This window comes from Hyaena hyaena, unplaced genomic scaffold, assembly GCF_003009895.1.
Source record: "Hyaena hyaena isolate Hyena2069 unplaced genomic scaffold, ASM300989v1 scaffold_281, whole genome shotgun sequence".
Taxonomy (NCBI): Eukaryota; Metazoa; Chordata; class Mammalia; order Carnivora; family Hyaenidae; genus Hyaena; species Hyaena hyaena.
In genome coordinates this window covers 929,331-955,419 of record NW_024080914.1, presented here as the reverse complement: position 1 = coordinate 955,419, position 26,089 = coordinate 929,331, and the positions used below count along the sequence as shown (strand labels likewise).

Below are 26,089 nucleotides of genomic sequence, written 5' to 3'. Positions count from 1 at the left end.
TAGATTAGATCACGAAAGGGTGCCCCAGGGTTTATCCGCTGAGAAGGTCAGGCAGCTCTAAGACAATGATTCTTCCTAAAGACACCCCTTCGCCACTCTGCCGTGAACCACGGGCCCTCCACAGCTGCCCCGGGATCCCTGCGCGGGGAATGCTCCCGGAGGCCCAATCACAACAGTGTGGGGGAGGGTGTCAGACTCAAAATGCAACGTGGACACCCGCAGTCAGCCACTTACATCCTTCAGCCCTGTCAGCTCAGTGGAAGTTTCAGCTGTGGGTGCCCAGATCTTGACATCGTGGTCCAGGCCGCTGGTTGCCAGCACAGGCAGGTGAGGGTGGGGCTCGAGACAGTTTACCTGGTCAGGAGGAAAGGAAACCACAGGCTCAGGGGTATATGGGAATAGGACTTAAAAACCGCTACTCACCTTGAGCCAAACATATTCCTCAATGAGAGCTGAGGGAGCTGCTGGGAAGGCAGGCCCAACCATCATGAGCACAGGCCAAGGGCCCTGGGGGTGGAAGAAACACTGGACACAGCCTGGGCAGGTACAAGAGCAGGCCCGTCGCTCATCTCCCAAGTTTAGGCAGGGGTGGCCTCGCCCTGGACACAGCCCTAGGGGTGGGCGGGTGACTGGCCAAGCTCACTGCTGGCTTCACAAAAAGACAATGAGGTCCAGATGACCTCATCCACTCTGGATTCCACAGTTCCAACTTGCCCAAGGCTGGAAAAAAAAACATCTCAGTGCCTTTCACCAAATGGCAAATAAATTTTTAAAAATGAAGAAAGCAGCAGCTGCCGCTGAGCCCCCAGAAGAACGAGAACAATCACATTCACTTGGCACAGTTTACTCGGACTGGAGAGGGGAACAGGTTGGGGCGGGGGGGGGGGGGGGGGGGGGGGGGGGGGGGGGGGGGGGGGGGGGGGGGGGGGGGGGGGGGGGGGGGGGGGGGGGGGGGGTGAGGCAGTGGAGAGCCCTGCAGGTCCTAGGGGCAGCATGGTGCTGTGCACCCAGAGAGCCCAACAGGCTTAGCTCCAGGGCAGCCCGGTATAGGAGCACAGCTTCCTGGGGCAACCATGGCGTCAATCTAGGCCAGCTCTGAGCACAGGGACTGCGCAGGAGAAATGGACTATGGCAGACAGCAGGCCTTCTGGCTTCAGCGGCTTCCTTCTGTCTGGAGGCACCCATGCCCCCTGCTGTCTGACTTAGAAACATCAGCCTTCTGAACAGGGCAGGGCTGGGCAGGGCAGGGCAGGGCAGGGCACACAGCTCCCAGGGCCACTGGAAGAGCTGGTCCCAGATCTAGCTGCTAAAGCAGTTTTGGGCTTAGTCAGATGAGGAATAGATAGGAAAGGCACCCGGAAGGAAGAGGGTGTGGTCCTAGCTGGTCCTCACCACCACCCCCATCCCATTCCGCCTTGCAGCTGCCCCCAGGCTGCCCCCATAGGCCAAAAAAACAACCCCTGGCAAAAAGCCTCTTTTATCTTTTCCTTCTCTCTGGACCAACCTCCTCTGCCTGGCCTGCACATGCAGAGAGCGCAGCTGAGGGGAAACTGGGGCCAGCATGGAAAATAATACTGACCCGGACATCCAATTGTCTTTGTTCTTCCATTTTACAAGTAAATAAATGCTCAGAGAAGACTGAAGCGAAGCCTGAGCCTAAGAGTAAAGCAGAAACCCCATTTCCCTTCTCCTCCTCTCATGCCCCGTATCATCAGCTCACTGCGAAGTTTCTACTGGGGCTCTTTTCGGGTAGTACGGAGACTTCTCAGCATCTGCGGCAGGAGGAGGCCCTGGACAGGAGTGCCACTGCCGGAGATTATTATCCAAAGATATGTGACAACTTACATGTGCAAACCCGAGCTCATTCCACTGCCTCCTGATAAGCCCTCCGCCCTGACTAAGCTTTCACGGAGCAAAGCAGTAAAATTAAAAAAAAAAAAAAAAAAAATTCCTTGGAACTTCAAACTAAGGACAAAGCCAAGGGCAAGAGGGATAGCAGAGTCAAAACCTACAATGCCTGGGCTGGAGCCTGCAGGGGGAGATAACAGACAGCTTCTGGGCCAGGCCCATCTGAACGCCAGCACTTACCTGTCAGTAACACCTGAGCGGAGCAAAGAGCTCCAGCCTCAAGAGACCTGGGCTGGGGGATACGCGGATGGGAAGGAGCAGCGAAGTGCTCAGGGGGACAAAGGACTGTCCTTTAACATCAACCACCACCACCCTTGTCCTTAAATGGGAACAAAGAAAGGACTAGAGATTGAAGCAAAACCAGAGTCGAGAGACCTGGGCATGGCGGGTGGTAATTTCGAAGATCCCTTCTGGTTTTAGCATTCTAATTTATGATGGGCTGCTATGCATCTCATACAGACTGGTGCCTGGCGAGCGGCTGCAGAGAAATTAGGACCAAAACAACGGAGAGGGACAGGTGAGGACACACAGATCATCCAGCTCACGTGGGGACAAGAACTAGGTGGGAAGCCCACTTCGGGGTGCATCTCTAGATCTCCTGTTCCAGGGTCTCACTCCTGGGACCGCTAGATCCAGGCGTGGGGCCCGCCTATCCCAAGCAGCTGCCCTCTCCACCCGAGAATCGAGGTTACCCATCAAACCCTGATACTGGCGGAGCTGAAAGCAAACTGGCCTGCAGAGAGGTTTGGGAGCGGGCATTCAGCCCTGTGCCTCTCTGGAACAGAATGCAAGACCGTTTATGATCTAGAAAGGAGTTACTGTCCTCTTCTGACTTCCTTCTGACTACATGTCTACCGCAGAATTCTCACGAAGACTCCCATGTTTTAGTCTGTTCACTGCAGATGACAGAGGAGGACCTATGGAAGAGCAGGACAGGAGGCAGGCAAGAATGAGACATGCCTTCAAGCTCTACACCCTCTCCACGTACATCCGGGCCAGAACAGCCTTGATCTATAATGGCCCCAGGTTCCAAAAACTTAGGCAAAACCAGAAAAAAATCTGAAAGAGCTTCACATGAGGGCAAGAAACACACAAGGAAAGGGAGTCTGATTGCAAAGAACCACTTTAAATTCTAACACCATCATCTGCAAACCTCATGAAGAGATGGACTCTTCACAGCTCCTGGGAGCTTGGACAGGACGGAAAGGAAGAGACCAAGCTGTCTCAGCCACTCCGTAAAGGCTCTTAACCAGACTACCTTGGGTAAGCAGTAGAAGGCAGTCTCCTAAACTGCCCCTTTCAGATCTTCTGTAGTCCAGGAACCTTACAATAGGAGCCACTAAACTCCTTTTGGGAGTCTGGGTCTCAAAAAAGAAGAAAAAACATGACTAGCTAGATACAGCTTAAGAGCTAACCACACTTCACTCCCCCACTGAGGACCCCTCAAGCTTCCTGTTCTTGACCCCCCCTTCCTCCCCCCCTGTGATGGGCCTCTAGAATTCAAAGGACAGGCAGACTGATCATGAACTGATCATGGGCTTCACAGCAGGCGGCTCGGACATTATTTAAACAACAAATCACCACACTTGCTCTCTCCATCTACATGTATACATTAAGAGTTTATATTCACTTATATGTAAATATGACATTTCACCTTTAAATATTTAATATGTATCTCCCAAGTACAAGGATTCTCCTACATAAATAAAACACTATCGTCACATGACATGAACTTAACAGCGAAGGCCCTTGCAAGGATGTGTGGACCATACTCTGACTCTCCCAACTGTCTGAGAAATGCTCCCTCTCCCTTGTGTCCACTGACCCAGGATCTAGTCAAGATCACCACTCAGCTACCCTTAAGGGATGAGGCATGTGGCATGGAGAGCCCGTTGGCATGCCATCGGGCATGACAGAGCACCCTCAATTCCAACGCTCTTCTAGAGGAGGTGCATGCCGGGAGACCCCTCATTCAGGCCTCAGAGGCTCTTCCCTACGGTTCCTTTCTCTCCTGAGCAAACCAGGCCTCAGAGGGGCAGAAGACAGAAAACGGGAGAAAAGATTCCATCAGAACCTCAGCAGCCTGACACCACTGCCAGCCAGACCTCCAGGATCCAGCATCATGCCGCCACAGTGAGAACTCGGGGGCACTGCTGATACCTACCTCAACGGCAAGAAGAGCAGGGAGCCGCCCAGCCTGGCACGGAGTACTCACCACGCCTCCCTTGTCCCCCTCCATGAACTGCACGATCTGGCAGGAGGACTTCTCCCAGAGGAAGATGTGCCCGCAGTCACTGCCGCTCACCACAAACTCACTCTTGGGGCCGTAGAAGTTGACGCCTTTTACTGAAATGATGAATGAGGGAAGAAACCACATGAAAGTTGGCATCAGGCCTGTATATATTTACCTCACAGGGAATTTAGTTATTCACAAACTCCGAGTCAGCTAAGAGCCACAGAATCCCTTTAATTTTCACAAACCAAATCAAGGGCTTGCGCATATGCGACAGACAGAGCAAGAGGCATGCCAGTCCCAGAGACTGCTTCTCGTCCCTTGAGGAGCTCTGTGGGGCAGAGGGGCTACAGTCCCTCACCGGCAGCCTCAGTCATTGTGGCCTACAATCTGTGGGGCACCCCCGGCTCCACGAACGCCTCACTTGTCCCAGCCTGAATCACCCCACTAGGCAGCCCTGTGCCACACCCCCCGCCCATCCTTGGTTTGCGTACTTCCTTAGTTCCTGTCAGTGCTTCCTGGGCGTCATTGGGGCTGGGGATGATGGAGGATTATGCCACAACTGCCCCTAAGAAGCACTGTACCCAAGGCTGGACAACAGGACTCTACTCTCTGATGTGACTAAGAGGGGAGCTGGGGGCCTGCCTGAAAAGTCCTGCCCAATTAGGGACACCTTCCCCCCACCAAGTCCTTCAGGCAGCTCTTCTCTGTACGACCCGAACAAAACACGCAGTTCTCTAAGCCAGTGAGCAGAAACTATGAGACAGCCTCACCTGTGGCATTATTTCTGTGGCCCTTGTATCTCTTCACGTACTGGGCCCCATCGCTGTGAGAGGAGTTGAAGAGGTAAATGTCTTCATCATTGTAACTGGCCAGGAGCTCTGCCAAGAACAAGCACACAGTAGTGAAGGCAAAGGCTGAAAAACAGCTGGGACCAGGAGTCGGGGGCTGGGGTGCAGCTTCTGGCCAGTAGTGCCCCCTCCTAACACCCAGGTTTGGCGCCCACATCACTCGGTGGAACAGCAGGCAGCTCAGGTGTCCAGGGCGGACTCAGAAAGCACCGCGAGCCTGGGGGCAGCAGAATGCTCAGGAAGATCACACCCACCAGCTCCAGGACGAGCTGGAGGCGTCAGCACCTACTCAGGCCAGGAGCCTGGGCTTCAGGGAGGGCGCTGCCGGATCTGAGCTGCGGCATTCTGCAGGTGGCGCCCGGCACCTCCAAGGGTCGCCTGCTGCGTCCTCCCGCGTGTGCTCACCAGCAGCAACTACTCCCTGGCTGCTCGGCTCGGAGCCGGCACACAGCGGGGAGCGCCGGAGGGCAGGCGCCTCACTGGCTCAGCAGCTCCCTGGACAGAGGGGGCGCGCCAGCCTCGGAGCCGGGCCCTGCGCACGTACCTGTGCCGTCGTGGCTGTACACAAGACAGGTGATGTTTGCTTTGGACTCACTGTTCACCTGCAATAAGGAGCAGATACTGACTGATGCCCCACCCCCCCACTTGTTACACCACCTTCAGGAAACGGGTTTTCCTTCAAACTCCCCTAGATCTTCTCCCAGAGAGTGAGAGAGACAAAGAGACAGAGACAGGAGGACAGCCAGGGCAAGGTGGCCGCCTCGGGGGGAGGGCTTTCTGCCGGCTGTCGTGTGCGTGCCAGCCATCCTACGTCCGCACCGCCTCACTCGGCCCCACCGTCACGGGGCGAGGCAGCGCTCTCCGCCTCCGCACTTAGTCGGTAGGAAAACCTGGCTCAGAGGTGAAGCTACTGCCGGACGCCACAAAGCCAGTAAGTGGTAGAGCCAGGACTCAAACCCAGGGGTCTGACTCAAAAGTCCAAGCTCCTCCCGCCATGCCGACAAGTCTGGGGACAGCCTTGGGGTGCAGTGAGGAAAGCCTGGAACCACCGGCCCTTCGTGAATCTTACCAGGTGGTGAGGACAGAATTTCTTGAGAACTCCGTTGTTCTCGTTCTCATCAATTTTCCTCTGGTCGTAAATCCTGTAGCGGCAGAAAAGACAGAAATGTTAAAACTTACGAACTGATCCTCTGAAGAGCTGTGACGGAGTAGTGGCGGCCACAGCAGTCAGCAGGAGGTCAGGGCAGATAAAAGGCATTTCCCAACCCTGCTTCTGGCGCCTGCTCTTCCCTGAAGAACCTCCTCTCCTACCCGCTTTCCAAACCCTAGCTCTTCTCCAAGGGTAATCCTGAATCACTCTGATCCAAAGTGGCTTCTCTCCCCTCCCAGCTTGTAATCGCTGTTTATTTTCACCGAAAGCTCCAAACAGGGTTTACTGCTGCCGGGGCCGGGCTCGCCCAGGCCGTGGCTCTTCAATCCCGTCTCGGCCCCTTACTTGGCTGGTTCTCCCTCTCATTCCCCACGGTGACCGTCACAAACACCCACAACCAGGGTCTCCTCCCGACTCCTCTCTCCTGCCTTCATTCCCAACCCACCCCGGTCCCCTTCCCTCACCTCTGCAGCTCAAACTCTGACCACCCACTCGAGCATCTGGGGCAGATACCACACGTGCATCCTGCCCAGGCGCTGGGCATCCAGGAGGAACGACACACGGCGCTGTGCTTCCTCCGAGCTCGGCGCCTCCCCTCCACAGCTGCTCTTACCTTCATGCCCGCAGGACCTGCTTTCATTAGTCCACTCTTCCGCCTCCTCCTCGTCCCTGTCTGCCCACTTCCTAAAAACCCTCCCTCCACTGACTGTTCCCACTACTGCCTTTTCTGTCCTTCCCCCTGGTAGTCAAATTACTAAGAAGAGCAACCTGCATCAATGTTTTCACTTCCTCACTCCCTACTCACATCTCAGTCCACTCCTTGAGGGCCTTGGCCCTCAACCCTCTACTGACAACACAGGAAGTAGAACACTTTCTATGTGTTCACTTGCTATCCACAGGCCTTCTTCAGTGGGGTGTGTGTTAAGGTCTCTGACCCATTTTTTAAATCAAGCTGTTTTCTTACCGTTGAGTTTTAGAAGTTCTTTATATATTTAAAAAAAAATTTTTTTTATTATTAAAAAAAAATTTTTTTTAATGTTTTATTTATTTCTAGAAGAGAGAGAGACAGCGTGAGCAGGGGAGGGTCAGAGAGAGAGGGAGTCACAGACTCTCAAACAGGCTCCAGGCTCTGAGCTGGCAGTCAGGACAGAGCCCGACGTGGGGCTCGAACCCACGAACTGCGAGATCATGACCTGAGCGAAAGTCGGACGCTTGACCGACTAAGCCACCCAGGCGCCCCTAAAAAAAATGTTTTTAAAACACTTTTATTTATTATTGGGAGACAGAGAAAGAGCACGACCAGGGGAGGGGCAGAGAGAGAGAGGGAGACAAAGAATCTAAAGGAGGCTCCCGGCTCTGAGCTGTCAGCACAGAGCCTGATGTGGGGCTCGAACTCACAAACCGCAAGATCATGACCTGAGGCAAAGTCAGACGCTTAACTGACTGAGCCACCCAGGCGCCCCTACAAGTTCTTTATATATTTTATTTATTTTTTTAATATTTTTATTTATTTCTAGGAGAGAGAGAAACAGCGTGAGCAGCGGAGGGTCAGAGAGAGAGGGAGTCACAGACTGAAGCAGGCTCCAGGCTCTGAGCTGGCAGTCAGCACAGAGCCTGACGCGGGGCCCGAACCCACGAACCGCGAGATCATGACCCAAGTGAAAGTCGGACGCCCAACCGACCAAGCCACCCAGGCGCCCCAAGTTCTTTATATATTTTAAAGACTCTTCTATCAGACAGGTCTCCTACAAATATTTAATCCTAATCTGTGGTTTGTTTCCTAATTCTCTTGGATAGTGTCTTTTACAGAGCAGAAGTTTTTCATTTTAATAAAGTCTACCTTATCAACTATTTCTTTTACAAATCACGTCTCTGATATTGTATCCAAAAAGGCACCACCACTTTTTGTCTAACATCTCGGCGAAGCCACAGGTTTGCCCGCTACTCTCCGAGCTTCACAGCGCCACCCATGACGCCAAGAAGAAAGATGCCAGAAAGTCGGCCAAAAGACACAAAGCCCCCGTGAACAAATCTGGAGGCAAGGCCAAGAAGAATGTCCACAGGCAAAGTTTGGGACAAGCTCGATAACCTGGTCTTGTCTGACAAAGCAACTTATGACAAACTCTGGAAGGAAGTTCCCAACTATAAGCTTAAAGCTCTAGCTGTTGAACCTCTAGCTGTTGTCCTTCCCTGAGAGACAGGATTTGAGGTCTCCTGGCCAAGGCAGCCCCCATGAGGAGCTCCTTAGTGAAAGACTTATAAAACTGTTTTCATAGCACAGAGCTCAAGTAATTTACACCAGAAACACCAAGGATGGAGATGCCCCAGCTGCTGGTGAAGATGCATGAATAGATCCCACCAACTGTACATTTTAGAAAATAAGAAAATTATTAAATCAAAAATGAAATGAAAAGGCATCAACATGCCACCAAGGAAGGTCATCTAGGTTTTCTCCTATGTGATCTTCTAGGAGTGTGTCAGTGTGGGGTTTTACTGATAGGTCTGCGACCCATCGGAGGTAGTTTTCGTGAAGGGTATAAGGTCTGTCTAGATTCCCTTTTGCCCCACATGTGGATGCCCAGCCGCCTCCGTACCATTTGTGGTACCAGCTGCTACACTGGACCGCCTCGATTCCTTTGTCTGAGATAAGGGGACTGCATTTACACAGGTCTACTTCTGGGCTCGCTATTCTACTCCACTGATCTAGCGGTCTATTATTTTTCCAGCACTACAGCATCTCCATTTCTGCAGCTTTACAGGAAGCCTTGACATTGGCAGTGTCAGTCCTCCACCCTCGTTCTTCCCCTTCAACACCGTGTTGGCTACTATGGGTCCTTTGCCTTTCTATACAAACCTCAGAATGACTCTGTCAATATCCGTAAAATAACTTGCTGGGAGGCTGATCAGAACTGCGTGGAATCAGCAGATCCGGAAGGGGAGAAGTGGCAGCTCCACCATACTGAGTCTCTCTATGCCCTTCACGTTTTAAATTAAATAAAGAGGGGTTGCAGCACTACCTCGACACCCTTATATCATCTGTCTCCACAGTCCTTCAGGTACCCACTAACTTGTTACTTTAAAGCCTCTCTCTTCCCTCCTCACCTCCTCTTCCCTGCCACCTGCCGGTAGTCTAGTGTTCTCTCAGTGCTGCGGATATCAGCCCAAGGACAGGGAAGCAAAGGGACCATTACGCATTCCAAGTCCTCTACCGGTACATGCACCTGTCCACCGACCACCACAGGGTTCATTCATCTGATACATTCTCCTTTTTCCACTCCTTTCAGTTCGTAGAGCAACCCAAACAGGATTTAGCAGTAGGCACCCACACCTCCTCCACCTCCATTTGCCTACTCTTTCCTTTCTTTCCCCCTCTTCCCACCACCTTTCTGGGGTCACTGACCAAAAAGCAGATCTCTCTAGACTTCCTTTCAATGCTTCCTCACAATACTAAACCAAAATTTTGTATTTCTGATGCAAAGGCCTTAAGGATGAGTAAGCTATTTCTCTGTATTTCCCTTGAAGGAATTCCTTCAGGCTAGGAATGAAAACTAATGGTGTATGATATAAAATATTCAGTAAAAATATTTTCAAATCTGTACTGGAAGGTGAGCTCTGGATGGGGAAATCCCAAAACATTCAACTGGCTGAGCTCAAGAGGTGCCAGAGAAACTGGGGACGACCCTGACGTCAGGAAGAGCTGGGGCGCTGGAAGGGCCATCTGCTTGCATAGCATCAGGGGGCCTCAAAATCCAACAGGCTTCTGCCAAGGAAAGAGCCTATATCTGCTCAGAATCTGGGATGTACAAAGGGACAGAAGATACCAAAGCTGAGAAGAAACAGAAAATCTAAGTATTTCTTCTTGTGCAAAAATGCTAACACTAATTTCTGGCTTGACTCTAACTGTAGCCAAGTATTAGCTTTGGATTAAGGCATTATCAGCTGCAGTTCTCGATAAAGCCAACTGCTTCGGTCTCCTCCAAACATCAAGGACCAGTGGCTGAATTATCTACAGACATGGGCTTTTCAAGCAATCCAGAGCGCTAAGCAGGAAATCCAAACGGGGAATTTCAGTAAATGCCCCATTTGGAGGAGACACCACCCGTAGTTCTCACTACTACAACCCCTGTTGATCAACTGCTTCTTATCTTAAAACAAAAACCAAAAAACAAAAAAGCCTACTATCTATCTGTTATTGATGAATAAAGGACAGGAATTTGGAAAGCAAGGGAAACAGGAAGTAGAGTATAACAAAGTTGTCCAATTCTCTTGTGGCAGGACTCTTGAGCAAGGGAAGGTCATCTCTCACGCATTTCTAAAAACTGAGTGTATCCCCATGACACTTATCAATGAAATTAATTTCAGAAAAGTTATAAAAATGTGCTCTCATTTAAAGATGAAGATAATGCATTCCACCCACCACCAGGAAAGCAAAAAGTCATTTATTTTTCCAGTGATCCTCTCTCTCCTCCCTTTCAAACTAATGATCACTCAGCAAAGGGGGATGGTATAGCCACAGAAATACAGTTCGCACAGGCCACCTGGGTAGGGATTTTGTGACGTGACTACATTTGTGAACAAGGGCTTGAAGGAAGCTGGTGGCACACATGAGGACTGAATCTATGAACTCTAGTTTTCCTCAGGGTGTGCCTCAATGGCCAGCGTAACGCAGTATTCCCAGGAACAAAGGTATCACTGTAGAAAAAGAAAACCACTTCATGACGGTGGGAGTCAAAAACCTGGAGTTCACAGTGAGTACTCCCACCCAGATCATTTCTGTATCTGAAACCAGCATTCAAAAATTTTAGTACACATTAATTTATATATGAAAAATGGTGGAAAATATTTACTGATACAGCACTTGCTAGTAAACCTGGGTTTATGTCTCAGCTGCTATGTGGGGACCTTGGTCAATTTACCAAACTTCTTTCAAACCTGATCATCTCTATGTTAAGCTATCCACCCCCACCCCCAACCCCACCCCAGGGACTGTTATATTAGGAAACAGAATGCCTCAGAAGGAGCTTAAACTCTTTGGAAGATGATAAAAAATTCAAGATGGTGGTTAATGGATTCCTAGCCCACTCACACATTTCCACAAGGGATACCTGGTGGTAGCCAATGCATCAGCCTCAACTCTCAAAGACACAAAAGAGCCAGACTCACCTTACAAACTGATCTCGTCCACCCACTGCAAACTGGTGGGTATTGGCAGGATTCACATAGATTGTATACAGCCCCACTTTCTTCTCCTTCTCTTTTGTCACCACCAGTTTCCTTTAAGAGTAGAAAAATATAAAAGTTATATTCTCGAAAACACGCTCTCTGGGTATGGCAAGAGAGAGCAGAGACAGTAATGAAGACACAGCTCGTAAGAAACCAGATTCCAATTGAGAAAGAAAGAAAAAAGTGGTCTGGGGGCACCGGGAGGCTCAGTCGGTTAAGTGTCTGACTCTTGATTTCTGCCCAGGTCATGATCTCACAGTTTGTCAGTTCGAGCCCCACGACAGACTCTGAGCTGATAATACGGAATACGGAGCCTGCTTGGGATTCCCTCCCTCTCCTCTCCTCTCTCTCTCTCTGCCCCTCCCCCATTCACACACTTGTGTGTGCTCTCTCTCAAAATAAATAAATAAATAAATAATAAATAGATATAATCTTAGAAAAGGAAAAAATGGTTTTGTTGGTTAGTTTTGGAACAAGACAAAATCATCTACACGGATATTTAATATGGGGTACTTTGGGGGTGGAAAAACAAACGCATAGTGAAGTCATTTTCTGGTGTGCCCCGACACATGAGGTAAACGTCCGCAGAAGCACTGCCCCCAGGTAGCGTCAGGTTAGCTGGAGCCCAACATGATGACCGCGACCACACCTTCCGGCCCTAGATAAAAATCTCTCTGCATCACCTGGGAGCAGCAAGCAAGAGGACCAATCATAAAAACAGCGGCCAGAAGAGACCTTAGGGTTAAAATCTGTCTCCCGGATTCCACAGAAGCGTCACTTAAACCCAGCTCTAAACACGCACACTGAAGACTGACAAGCCACAGTTTCTTGGCGTGGGGACCGCTGGGAGGAAAGCAGCATTCTTCCTTTGCCAGAAGTGAGCTAGGAGAGGGGATTCCTACGAAGACAGCGGTCTACAAGGCTGGCTAATCCTCTCTACATCACTCCTCTGGTCGTACCACAAAAGGCAGTCCTTAGGAGGGCACTGGGGTCGTGAGGAAAGCCTGTAAAATTTTGAAGTTTCAGCCAGAAGACTCTAAATAATCCTAATTTGTCCCAGTTGAAGGGTGGCACTATGACTTCCCAGATCTAAGTGTCTAGCCAGCCAAACATGGTATCATAGAGATTAGTAAATTTATAGGAAATGAAAGATTGGGAAGGAAAAGGCTGGGTTCTAGCTTTCGTTTTTAATTCTAAAGTTTTGCTCATCCTGTTGTCATGGAAACTGAAATATAACCATGACAACGAGTTTCTTGGTAAAGAAATGATTTTAGCATCCTCTCTGCCTGGTCAAAGTCACTCCAGCCTAGAATTGCTCTAAGCAAAGTGGAGAGATTTTACTTGATCTTAAAATCTCTGTAATGTTTCATTAAAACAGTCGATAGAGATCCTTAAAAATGAATGTCATTAGGGAAAACACACACATACACAACCTTCAAAAACACAAGGCAGAAAAATATATCCAAAAAGAGTTTAAGGAATAAAACCAGCAGTGGAGAAGAGACAGCTCTAATCGTTTGTTTTTGTTTGGTTTTGTATTTTTGAGAGAGAGCACGCAAGCGAGGGAGAAGCAGGAGGAGAGGGAATCCCACGCAGGCTATGCACTGTCAGCTCAGAGCCCATTGCAGGGCTTGAACTCATGAACCATGAGATCATGACCTGAGCCAAGATCAAGAGTTGGACACTTAACCGACTGAGCCACCCACATGCCCTGTCTAATTGGGCTATAAACAGGGAAAAAGAACAGATGCTGCTTTTCACAGGACGATTCCATTTTCTCGGCAGTTTGGATTTTCAGGAGAGAGTCAAATAAATATAAAGGTGACCATGGAAGCAGAAGGAAGAAACGTGGGGGCAACTGGGTGGCTCAGTTGGTTAAACATTTGACTTTTGACTTCGGCTCAGGTCCTGGTCTCACGGTTTGGGAGTTTGAGCCCCACATGGGGCTCTGGATGCGAGCTGGATTCTCTCCCTCTCTCTCTGCCCTTCCCTGCCTCAAAATAATAAACTTCAAATAAAAAGGAAGAAACTGAAGGAACAGATTATGAAATAGGGCTTCACTGTCCTGTGATACTGACAAAGAACTTAATCTTTCTAATGCCTCATTTTATTTACCTGAAACAAAGAATTCTCTCTCCCGATGGATAAATGCAGAGTACCACTGGCCCTCTGGGGAACTAGCAGAAGTGCTGTAAAAATGATTAATCTTATATCCAGTTGGCTCAGCTGAAAGAGCATGCAGCTCTTGATCCTGGGTTCGTGAGTTCAAGCCCCATGTGGGGTGTAGAGATTATTTAAATTAAATAAAAATTTTTTAACTATTTTAATGATTGATCGTGGCAGTAGAGGTAAAAATGTTTTCACATTAGGAGGAGGCAGCACACAAAAACATAGGAAACAAATTTCCCAAGTTTTGCTTTAAAATTTTTTAGTAAGCAGGTATGGTCTAGCAAAAAAAGGAAAAATAATTACAAATCAGACCAAAGAATTCCTTTGAAGATCTCAAACTGGCTTCCACTGGCTAAAGGAATATCCCATCCACAGCTCCAAATCCAACTCTTAGGAATTCCTAAGGTCGGCCAGTACCACCAGCTTCCAGGGACCTAGCTGTCATAAACACACAAAAGTTCCCCTTAAGCCAGCTTCACACAAAAATGCCTCTGAGGGAAGTCAATGCTCACGCACCAGCTTAACACTTAAGAACAGCTTGGATTTTCCAGCCATTCAGCCCCCCACCTCAGTCAAGCTTTCCACTACTATTTCAACCCTTAAAGCAAGAACTTTTTGAAAACTCACAAACCCCAATTCCTCAAATCCAGAATCTGGGCCTGCCTACTTGAAGTTTCTTCTTCATTCCCCATCTACCACTGCTCGCACCCAAAGCCGCTGTGTACATCATTTCATTCCAAATCCAATAATGTAACACAGTCATCTGTTCTGCCCCGTCCTAGGTTCCCAGCTCCATGTGGCCTCACAGTGGTTTTCCTGGGACCTGACGCACTGGATAAGCTCTCTCCCACTCTGCCTCACAGCCTGCTACCAGAGCAGATGGAACAAACTCAGCCCATGTGCTTCACCTCTGCACCTCCCCCCACCACCACCCGGAACTTTAGAATGAAAATCGCAAACATGCAGATCAAGAAATTAATTTATTTCCTCACAACTACAAAATTGCAAGCTTGTCCCCCAGGCCTGTTCACCTTCCAGTAAAAACCATAATCTCCCAATCTTCATCCTCTTGAAGATTTATATAAGTAACCAGTACATCCTTTCCACAAGCCTAACACATTTTAAAAATTCTTCCACTTTCTAGACAACCTTTTCTATAGTGACCTTTCTAAAAATAAAAGTCTGGAGTGCCTGACTGGCTCAGTGGGGAGAGCATATGACTTGATCTTGGGGTTGTGAGTTCAAGCTTCATGGTGGGCATAGAGGTTACTTAAAAAAAAAAAAAAGGAAAAATAAAATAAAAATAAGTCTAATAATACTCAGCCTTAAGATTATATTCACTAGGGGCACCTAGGTGGCTCAGTCAGTTTAGGTGTATAACTCTTGGTTTTGGCTCAGGTCATGACCTCATCGTTTGTGAGTTCGGCTCACGTGCTGACACAGAGTTGGGCTCTGTGCTGACTATGGACTCTGCTTGGCATTCTCTCTTCTGCTCCCTCTCTGCCCCTCCCCCGCTCATGTGTGTATACACTCTTTCTCTGTCTCTCACACAAAAATAAACATTAAAAAAAAAAAAAAAGTCCCGTGCTCTACCGACTGAGCCAGCCAGACACCCCAAGATTTGTTATGATATTTAAGACTAACAAGACAATAAATAATCTAGATAATCCATCAACAAGGTAGCAATTAAATAAACTGTATTACACCAATGCTGTAAAGTATAACACGGTTAAGTAGATCTTTATGGTCTGATGTAGAAAGAATTCCAAAAACATACCATAATGTGAAAAACAGCAAATTGCAGAATCCTACGTGTATGCATGTTTTATATATATACACACATACATACATATGTGTATATATACACACATTTATACATAGGTTTATATATATTTATTTATCTCATTAATGGGGGAAACATATATATATATATATAAAGATACATGAAAGTATAAAAAAGGATTGGAAAGGTATTTCAAAATTTTTAACAATGGTTACCAACAGCTAGAAAAGTGGGGGTGGGGGTGATGTGCACGAGGGGAGCATTATAGATTTTGTCCACGTACTTTGTTATTTTAAACTTTAAACAACACATACTTGTTTATTATGTGTCTATTATGTGTCTATTATGTGTTTATTAATTATGTGTTTATTATTTATGTCTAATAAAATAATTAGAAGCCATAATATAATCAGTTCCAAACATGGTGCCAGACACTATGCTGGGGCTTCAAGCACATTTACCAATAACCTCAGAGACAAGAGAGTAAGATATATTGATTATGCCCAAAGTCAGGCTGAAGAAACGGAGGTTCAGAAAAGTTAGATAGGTTGTAACTAGTAGTGCCCGAGTTGCAATTTGACCCAGGTCTGTCCAGATCCAAACAAGATGGTATGTTCTTTCTATGAGACCACATAGCTGGTAAGGGTTAAATCATTAACCATGAGTCTCAAATTCACACATAAGTGAGCTGTGAGAAGATAGAACTCTATTATAGCTACAAATATTTTTGTTCAAGATTTATCATTTGTTTACGTGTTTCTATAAATAATTGCAAGTAACTACACAGGACTGTATCTCTAAGCTGCCTTGCAGAGTAACGTGCCACCTGTGAGTGAGCTGAGTGGCACCCAACTGAATGGAGAGGAGATCAACAAGTTATTCAAGCTCACTTGTAAGATGACTGAATCCTGTTCTGGAAAAGAAGTACACTGAACAGTGAGTGCTATACTGCTGAGAAACAGACAAACAACCAGAAAGAGTGAGGCACCGCCCTAAACCTCAGTCTGCTTCTTAGCACAAGCACAGAGGGCCTCTTGGGACTGACCCGAGAGGTGGGTATTACCTACGACACGTAGGGTACTTTCAAGGCCAAGATGTCCAGTGCTGTAAGAATATTTACTGCTACACTTACGAAGCTGGCCGGTCTTGTCTGAGGTCAATGGTGAAAACAACGGCGTCTTCACCTGCAGACAGGAACGTACAGGGAGAGTCCGGTTCCAGAGCCAACTGAAGGAGGAAAAAAGAAAGGATGAGGTTTCCACAGATTAGAATTAAGACCATCTAGTTTATTCCTTTATCTTTAGGAAGAACTGCATTTTATTTATTATTTATTTTTTGACGTGTTTATTTGAGAGAGAGAGAGAGAGAGAGAGCATGCGCGCATGAGAGTGGGGGAGGGACAGAGAGAGAGGGAGACAGGGGGCTGAAGTTGGCTCCATGCTGACAACAGAGAGCCTGATGGGGGACGCAAACTCGTGAACTGTGAGATCATGATCCTTGAGTCAAAGTCGGATGCTTAACTGACTGAGCCACCCTGGTGCCCCAGGAAGGACTACATTTTCAGTATCTCAGCGAGAGGGCACCTGGGTGGCCCAGCTGTTAAGCCTCCGGCTTTGGTTCAGGTCATGATCTCACAGTTCATGAGTTCGAGTTCCACATCTGATGAGCTCGAGCCCCATTTTGGGTGAGCATGAGCCCTGCTTTGGGTAGAACATGAGCCCCAGATGAGCCCCACTTTTCTCTCTCTCTCTCTCTCTCTGCCCCTCACTCACTTGCGCCCTGTCTCACACATACATACATATCTACGTACATACATATCTAAGTGAGAAAGTGGTCTAGCTTTTTTGTTCTAAAACTACCCATTCTCTCTTGTTGTGTGTGAATTAGCTACAGCTTGTTTATTCCATAAAGTCAAAAGGATGGGAGTTTTGTTATTTCAATGAAGTCCTCAAGGGATCTGAATAGCAATACCAAAGAAAAACATCAGCTGTTAAAGGTTCATTTTCAAATAAAATCAATTCCACTCTCGGGTGGGGAGAAAAATGATGTCCAAATTTCACTCCCTACATCTTAGTTCTAAAAATGAGTTAACTAATGGGTTTGGGGTAGGCTTCAGAATTAAAGAAATAGATAATTTTCATATTTTCTGAGCCATCTGGGCTAGAAAACAATATTCCAGGTCCACATATATATTAGCTTAGGGTTTGTAAGCACGGGCCACTCGTCTTCCACAGTATGACCACTCAGACTAGGCAGCTAGCAGCTCCTCACTGGCTTCCCCCATGACAGTCTGTCCTAATTCCCAGTTCTAAATAGGGCTTCCAGAAATAGTGATGTCTGTGCCCTGAGAACTGGGAGAAAAGTTGGCACTCTCACACACGAGGAGCCGACCACTAGGGCTTTGGTGCTGTTAAGATGTTCTAGATACAATCAAAGTAGAATTAAGAAGTTTGGAAGTCACAAGAGACCTCAAGGATTTCCAAAGCAACCGTGGGTCAGCTTAGGCTTCATCAGCTGAATGCCACACGTGCAAGATCCAGAGAGTTCTCAAATACTTGCCTTCCAACAAGTTTAGGGTGGCTGCTTTTTCTCCCTTTCCAGCTACAGATTTTAGGACTGAGAGAAGTGAGGCAGGTGACCACAACAGAGGGGACACAATGGGCAGAGATGTGTGAAGGTCTTGGCTGAGATCTGGGGCTGAGGAGCTGCACCACACATCCGTGGGGGCAAGAGCTTACTTACCTTGTGGGACGCTCCCTTGTGCTGGGCCACACGCTTCGTGTTCTTGCAACACTGTGTGGCAGACAGCTCTGCTACCCGCACCTGCCCGTCACGGGCACACATGGCCAGGGTGGAATCACCTCTGTTAGGAAGGAACTTGGCCTGGAATGTTAATGAAAAAAGGGATACACAAAAGAAAATAAGGAGGTGAATCCAAGAGGGAAAAACTGGATACCGACCCCAACCCTCCCTTCTGTTGGACAACAGCTGGAAACTTGGCTTTCTTAGTCTTATACTATTGGCTCAAGTCCTATTTCTTCCAAGAGTTATTAAAGAAGAGGGAGGAAAACCTTCTGACAGAAAAGAGCATTTCAGGTGACTCTGGAAGGCTGAACTGGCACAGGGTTAGTGCTCAGGGGAACGAGGGCTACACTTACGAGGGGAGAAACATTAAGGAAAAGAGTAGGAAAGTCTATCTTGATTCAGGAAGCTAAAGGAAATTTGTTAAAGGCAACCAGCAGGGCCCAAGGAAGAGCTCACGCCCAGGAATCAATGCTAGTACCAGGATGATGGAGGGGTTGAGGAGTAAACGAGAAGAGCAATACTAACAAATACTCATCAAACGTTTATTAACTACAAGACATGGTTCTAGACTGCTTAGCTTCCATATTAATTCTCATAATCCTGTTATTAGCTCCCCGTTACCAAGGACACAAACTGAAGCCGGAGATCACAAAATTTGCCCAAGATCACAGAGCTAGTAAGGGGGCAGGGCCAGGATCTGAACCCCATCTGGCTCAAGAGCCTCTGCTCTTATATGGACGCCTTCTATCAGGGCCCACCAAGTACCCTCCTAATGACTTCCAAGCACCCTACCTACAGTGAGGGCTTCCCACCGCTGCTGGGCTCGGGACAAAGGAAAGGCTGCCATGGCTTGCTCCACGTATCTCACTCCTCTAAGTCGTCACGGGAGCCCTGGCAGCACTGAGCCCTGAGGCCTAATTCCTACCACAACTCACTGTCTGCTCCCACTCCAGGCACCTCAGGCTTGTCCAACTCCTGCCTGACTTTCCCAATTGCTGTTCTGCTTCCTTGCCTCACCTGGAAGACATTGCTTTTGTGGCCGCTCTCAAAGTCCAGCACTGGCTGCCGCCGCACCCAGTCCCAAACCACCACTTTCAGGTCATCGCTGCCACTGGCCAGCCAGGTGCCGCGCTGGTTAAAGTGCAGGGTGTTGACACAACCAGTATGGCCCTCGAGCCCGTGCTGCAGGCGGAAACGCTGCACAAAGACTCTTGCTCCACAAGCCTCATAGACAAAGCGGGCGCTGGAGCCCAGCTCCCGTTCCCGAAGGGCAGGAAGGGCTTGCCAGCGAGGTCGAGGCAGGGCGGACGTCTCTGAAGACACCCAGTCCTCCAGCGCCCGCTCATCGTCCGAGGAGTCCTGGTCACGGTTGGCCCGCTTCCGCTGGACACGGCGCCGAGGATGCTCTTCCTCCTCCTCCTCTTCCTCCTCTTCTTCCTCTGAGCGGTCATGGACTTGGTTTTCATCATTGATGGAGTAATGGCCTGTGTCCTCCATGCTGTCAGAGTCCTTGTCTTCACCTGAGCTCTCTGTATCTGTACCCCGGCTTCCTGTGCTGGCACGGTTGGGGCCGCCATCATCCCCAGTCAGGCTCAAGCTCAGGTCTGAGGCCTCCACTTCAATGCCTGAGGACGTCTCCCTCCCCTCTTCAGCAGCAGACATCTCCTCTGGACTGCTGGACAGGCTTCCTGCACAGCCGTGAGGAAGGGGCGGGGACGGGGGAAAATAAGGAAATGGGAGAGTGATCAGAAGGATGCCCTGTCCTTAGTCCAAGAAATCATCACATCAAAAGATACAGAAACCAACTTTGGTCAAAGTGCTTTTGTTCAAATGCGTACTATAAAGACTACCTTCTGAGGGAGAGTCTTGTGCAGGACAAGCAACTGAAAAGATGAAGACCAAAGGTACTTCAACACAAGTGAAGAACTGCAGGACAGCCCGAGAGTCTGGGAACTCCTCTCTCTCTTGCAAGGCACAGCCAGGCTGAGTCCAAGCACAATCGATATAACTACCTTAAGCTCTGTTCTGCCGGACGCACATCAATTAGGCACAGCAAACAACTGAGCCAAAGAGAAGAAAAAAGAATGGCTGTCCCCAGCGACAGCCAGCACAACCATCTTCTTAGAGGCAGACAGACAATAATGGATTAAAATCATTTTGACAGTGGGTGCAGAGATGAACGACTTCCTACTTCAAGAAAGTACCACCGCCTTCTGCCTCCTAACTCCCAGTTTCTTCCCTTGAGGTCTTAAAGTCCACTATGAATCCAGAAAGAGGTGGGAAAGACACATGGTAACTGCAGTCATGTGAATGGGTTCTTGTCTCTCTGTTTGCTAATAACTATATTCTAACCACTTCCATTAATTTAATAATGTTACCACTACATCTAGTTACAGGAACTCAATCCTGAGGTAGTTTTACCAGGAAGCACACACAAAACTGATAACGAGCAAGGCTACTCGAGTGGAACCGGGAAGGGAAGTTCACCATGTCGTGAGGTCTGCCATGCTGGTGATCATAAAAGAACTGGGTCACTTTGAGCAACCTAACCCCAGACAACGAGACACTGCTTTCTCCTATCTAACGGCAGCCGGATCTTATTTCGGTGAGCACTCTGGCAACGTGCTAGAGCAATACGACCACAACTTCCACACTAAAGCCATGGTGTGAAGAAAGGAAGGAGGGAATGAGGATTTTAAATACTGTTCACGGCCTCCTTTCCTAATGATTACAAATTTTACTTTGCCAGGAGTACAGGCTGCTAGGAAAAGCAGACCAGCTATGGGCGACTCTGGTATGAGCTATCCAACCCCACGATGACGTGTAAAGGATTCAAAGCAGTGCCTGACTGCTTAGTCACCTGGAGGAGAGCAGCAATTTCTGAAAATCTTTGCAGCAATGGAACCCCTTCACGACGAACTCACAGGTAAAACCCCACACAGAAAACTGATGAACAATACAAGTGCTTTGGTTCAAGCAGTGACAGAAGGCTGGAGACACATAAACAGCTCTTTTCAAAAAAGCACCCCAACTAAGATCCCAGCATGAAAACAACTGGTGCAGGAACTGGAAGAAAAAGGGGAAAAGTGCAGCAATTTTCTCCTAGGAACTGCATTTGCTGAGACTGCTATGGCTGCTGAGAAAGATTAGGAGTTGTGATTTCTGACATACAATTGGCTTTGAAACTGAGTGTGGTGAGAAAGGATGAAATACCACACTTTTCGCTTCTATGGCGAAGGAAAACAAAAACACCGAAACTCCTAGTGTTTGTTGTTAAAATTATGATTAACAAATCAAGACGACTTGGGGGCTCTATCAGATTAACTTAAGGGCCAGAGCAAATCACGAGCTCGGCAAGATGACCCTAACAGCCAACGACCAAGATCTAGCCCAGAGGCTAGTGACTTTTTTCTATGAAGGGCCTTGTCCCAAGTACTCAACGCAGCCACAGCCGCCACCGCCACCGTTATGGCAGGAAAGCACCCATAAGCACCATGGGAATGAAGGGGCGTGACTGTGCTCCAACTCTACAAAAACAGTGGCAGGCTGGACCTGGCCGGCAGACCACAGCCCGCTGCTCCCTGATCTAGCCGACGGCCAAATTCCAAACCACTCTAGAACCTGAGCTTTTCAATTAAGCCCAGTGGAAAATCTGAACCACTTTCTTTTATAGAAGATGAATGAACAGCAACAGTAAGAAGAAAGGGACAATAAACAGCATGTTGAAAAACCTCACTTTTCCTTACTCCATTTCACTGCTCTACCAATCACGTCAACTAGAATTTAGCCTATAACCCTAACCTGCAACGTGCTAAGGAATGCTGAACTCTGCGCTGCCCGATTATATCCATTTGAAGGACATTTCTCTAGTCTAGAAGCTGGCTCAGGGCTGAAAAACCCTTTATCAAAATCCTGACATTCTACCTTCAAACCTGCCCTAGACCCAGTGATTTAACACTTGCCAAGACCCTATAAAGCCAGCCAGCCAGCCCTGACTCCAGTCGGTTCCAGCTATAATTCCATCTCTTGTCCGCTAGCTCTATGGAACTATAAGCTACCGTGTAGGAGACCTCTCATCACAAATGGGGAACCATGCCTTCCCACAACTCCCTTGTTTCCTACACACAAAACAACGCAGGAAAGGTCCACTCTTAGGAAAGCTTTCCTGCCCTCCAGGAAACTCCAGGCCTCCACTTTCCCTGGGGGGAGGAGGAGACCCTCAGGCAGCCCCTTACCATTGGCTAAGTCTGTTTTGCCATCTGCGCCGTTCCCCTTGCTGGACATCTTGACTGATGTTTATTGTAGCCAGCCTGCATTTAGGAAAGGAAGGAAAAGAAACAATTAGGAAATAATCTGGGAGAGAAGAGAAAAGGGACAGGAGATTTAACAACGCAGAGCCTTTATCATTTTCATAAAAATTGGCTGACTCACTCAGTGGAGCATGCGACTCTTGCTTGATACAGGGGTTGTTAAGTTCAAACCCCACACTAGGTGTAGAGATTACTTTAAGAAACAATTATGGGAGGGGCGCCTCGGTGGCTCAGTCGGTTAAGCGTCCGACTCTTGATTTTGGCTCAGGTCACGATCTCATGTTTTGTGAGATGGAACCTCACACTGGGCTCTGTGCTGGCAGCACGGGGCCTGCTTGGGATTCTCTCTCTCCTCCTATCCCTCCCCGACCCGTGCTTTCTCTCTCAAAATAAACAAACTTTTTGTTAAAACGCTTTAAAAAAAAGACTTTTTGAGTGTGTGCTCAACAGGGCTTCTCAGCTGCTGGATATCCTATCAGACTCCCCTCCCCCCATGTCTAAATTCCATAAAGAGACAGTATCTTTGGGAGGTCAACTGCTATCTCTTTACCTGAGTAACTGGCAGCGATTTTTCAGATGGAGAGGAGGAACTGAAATAAAACCTGAACCAGCAGGCATATATCCAGTGACAGGTACTACAAGCAGGGAGCCTGAACACAAGAAGCTGGCTTCGGCCTTGCCCTCTAGGCAAGGAACTTCTGTTGTAAACTCGTCAAATACATCCATGAAGTTTAAGAAACACTTGTCTTCATAACATGAAATAGTGGGCCAGACTCTGAGTATTGTCTTACATACAAGTCAACAGAGACAGAAGAGACCAAGCTCTTGGGGCAAGAGCTTGGGCTCTGTTTACTCAGATACCTAGCTTCAGACTTTCAAGCACAGATATTAACTAAGGACTACAGGTAGCAAAGCCAAACTAGGAGCACCCTACCCTCAAGAACAAACCTAAGGTTTCTTTCTTCCTCTTACAACTAAGTCACCAAGTACAAAGCTAGGGAAGAAAAGGGTGACATTTCCATTAAACCATCTCAATCCGTTTCATAGACAGCCAACATTATCTCCTCTAACTCCACCAACTTTCACCAGATTCATCTTTTTGGCAGAGCCCCATCTGGGAATCGGGGTACCTAGCTTTTTTTCCTTTGATGCCACTATAACACATTCGTTATTTTTACAGGGCCTCACTCCCACCTCGAGCAAATTCCAAAGAGCAAAGAATAATATTATTCAGACCAGAATTTTGTGAAGCCCTTTCAGTGCCTGGACAAAAGGCACTGGCAAAAGACAAAGTATGATTATGACTCCAGTCCTCGTACACAGGCACACTGGCTTCTAATCTTTCAACAGCCCTTTCATTCCCGTAACAATTATCCCAGAAGCAGCCCCATCCCCATCCTTACCCCCTACTCTCCTCTACAGAAATCGGAGATGCTTCAGAAAGTGTCCCCTGCCAAGAGACAGCTGCCCAAAGCTCACCCTGCAGGCCAGGGCGGGGGAGTGGAAATAATGCACAGGCAGGACCAAGGCCAAGTCTGAGAAGGACCTGGAAGGGTGCTGGGAGACAATGCCAACAAAGCACAGACTTGTGAAGCCGCGCAGAAAACGACAGCGAAGGGCGCTCTGCGGAGCCGGCTGGCCGCCTCCTCCTGCTCCAAGGAGGCGTTTTGTGAGCGCCCCACACACAGCACCGGTCTCTCCCTGGCGCCGGTCCGTTTATATTCTTCAGCATCTCGGCACTATCTGCTTCCCCACCCAGGGCTGAAATTAATTCTTTTAACTACAGAAGTCCTGCAGGGTAAGGGAAACAAGTGTCCTACTTTGTTAAGATTAAAAACTTAAGGTCATAAGCACCCGTTATGATGGTCAATTGAGGAGAGATCCGAGGTTTCTCACCTCCAGGAGCAAACCTCTCAGCCTCTCCATACTTTCTGCCTCGCCATCATTCACCTCCAAAGAAGAAAGTGGCTCCAGAGACCCTTTCTCAAACCTGAACTGCATCACCTCCTCCAGAGGCCCAGACTGCCTGCGCTGCAGACTCACCGCGGCACTAGGAAACACATCTGCTCTCACGGCCTCCGGGCCTGGGAGGAGCCAGAGCCCCAGGTTGGAGAGGGGCAAAAGCAGGGCCATGCAGTTCAGCCCGTTCTGACAGGTTGCAGAGCTGCTCTTTTGGGGAAAACAGTTTAAGGTTATTGCAAAAAGAGATCTGCTTTGTGAGGAAGAAAGCTGACAGAATGTACTGCTAAATTCACAAACAGGGATGACCCTGCGAATGCTTATGCCAACTCTGTTTAACCACAGAGCTGGAAGGCAGATTGCTTCTGAAGGTCACATTTTAGGGGCCACGGAGTTTAGCAAAATTAGATGTAGACTGAAAATTAGTCCAGGGTCGCAGTGTGAGCTAAGCCATTAGCATCCTTTCTGACCTTGGATGAGCTACTTAACCTTCCCTAGGCTTCATTTTTCTCTTTTTGTAAAACAGCAGTGGTATTTCCAAAGACAGTAGAGATTAGCAGAATTCTATGTTAAAAGTTCTGCAGAAGGAGGTTCTGGAGCAGTGGTCTCAAAACGGATTCCAAATCCCTATCAGGGAAAATGTTTACCATGGACCCTGAATATGTGTGTGTGCATGTACCTACACACATCTAACCAATTCACATTAAATATAACATTTATAACATTTAATGTTTCTAGGAGAAAAAAACAAATTCCAACATTCTGTGTCTACACACCACCAGACCACACGCCACACCCCTCCGGGTGCACACGCTCCCCCCCTCAGAAAGACCACTATTTTAAAAAGCCAAGAAATGATGACAATAAAATACAATCACCTTGGAAAGGAGTTGTCATTCTTATTGTATAAATTTCTGTCAGATGGAAGAAGTTTAATACCACCTCAACTCTGGGGCAGGAATTAAAGCGTCCAGATGAAAACAGGCTAAGAAGCTACGACAGTGCCCTAGGCCTCAACTACAGGAGCCACTCTGGAATCTCCAGAGTACAACCCCATTTTATATCAGAGGTTAGAGACCATACTTAATCCAAACATAAATGACTTTCCTCTTTTTCTAAGACACTACATTCCCAACAAATCCATTGCTTTTACCTTGATCAATTTCCATGTAAAATTCAGTTCAGAGCAAACCAATCTGAGCTGGGAAGAGCTGATGAGCTCACTGTCCCAGGTAGCTGGGGGGAGTTTAATTAGATTGGCCCTACTGCCTACGCTCTAAAAATAACCACAACCCCTGCCAAACTGAAGGTTAAAGAGTGGACTATTGGGGGATGGGGAAAAAAGATCCAGATGTCATTTTAATTCCCACCCAAGAAATTCCAGTGACCTATATCTCTCCTGTCTTTGCCTTTTTTTTTTTTAATTTTTAAAAATGTTTTATTTATTTCTGACAGAGAGAAAGAGACAGCGTGAGCAGGGAAGGGTAAGAGAGAGAGGGAGATACAGAATCTGAAACAGGCTCCAGGCTCTGAGCTAGCTGTCAGCACAGAGCCTGACTCGGGGCTCGAACCCACCAACCATGAGATCATGACCTGAGCTGAAATCGGATGCATAACTGACTGAGCCACCCAGGCACCCCTATATCTCTCCTGTCTTAAGAAAAAGGCCTTAAATTTTTAACCAAATATGATAAAATA

The 26,089-nt window shown here is 48.0% G+C and overlaps 1 protein-coding gene and 1 pseudogene across 8 annotated transcripts in view; one reads left to right on the top strand and one right to left on the bottom strand.

The window, feature by feature from the left end:
• The window catches only part of DCAF8 (DDB1 and CUL4 associated factor 8), a 39,002-nt gene that overhangs the window by 2,764 nt on the left and 10,149 nt on the right, over window positions 1-26,089 (bottom strand). For all 8 annotated transcript variants that reach the window (XM_039246375.1, XM_039246371.1, XM_039246376.1 and 5 more), the window contains 10 exons: window positions 22,358-22,432; window positions 19,140-19,810; window positions 18,060-18,200; window positions 16,450-16,544; window positions 11,306-11,416; window positions 6,062-6,134; window positions 5,537-5,594; window positions 4,915-5,022; window positions 4,124-4,254; window positions 235-354 (listed from right to left, as the gene is read on the bottom strand). In XM_039246375.1, coding sequence (XP_039102306.1) covers window positions 235-354; window positions 4,124-4,254; window positions 4,915-5,022; window positions 5,537-5,594; window positions 6,062-6,134; window positions 11,306-11,416; window positions 16,450-16,544; window positions 18,060-18,200; window positions 19,140-19,810; window positions 22,358-22,406 — 1,557 coding nt within the window. In that variant the 5' untranslated portion in view covers window positions 22,407-22,432. The remainder of the gene's footprint in view (window positions 1-234; window positions 355-4,123; window positions 4,255-4,914; window positions 5,023-5,536; window positions 5,595-6,061; window positions 6,135-11,305; window positions 11,417-16,449; window positions 16,545-18,059; window positions 18,201-19,139; window positions 19,811-22,357; window positions 22,433-26,089) is intronic.
• LOC120241351 lies at window positions 6,760-18,579 on the top strand (annotated as a pseudogene).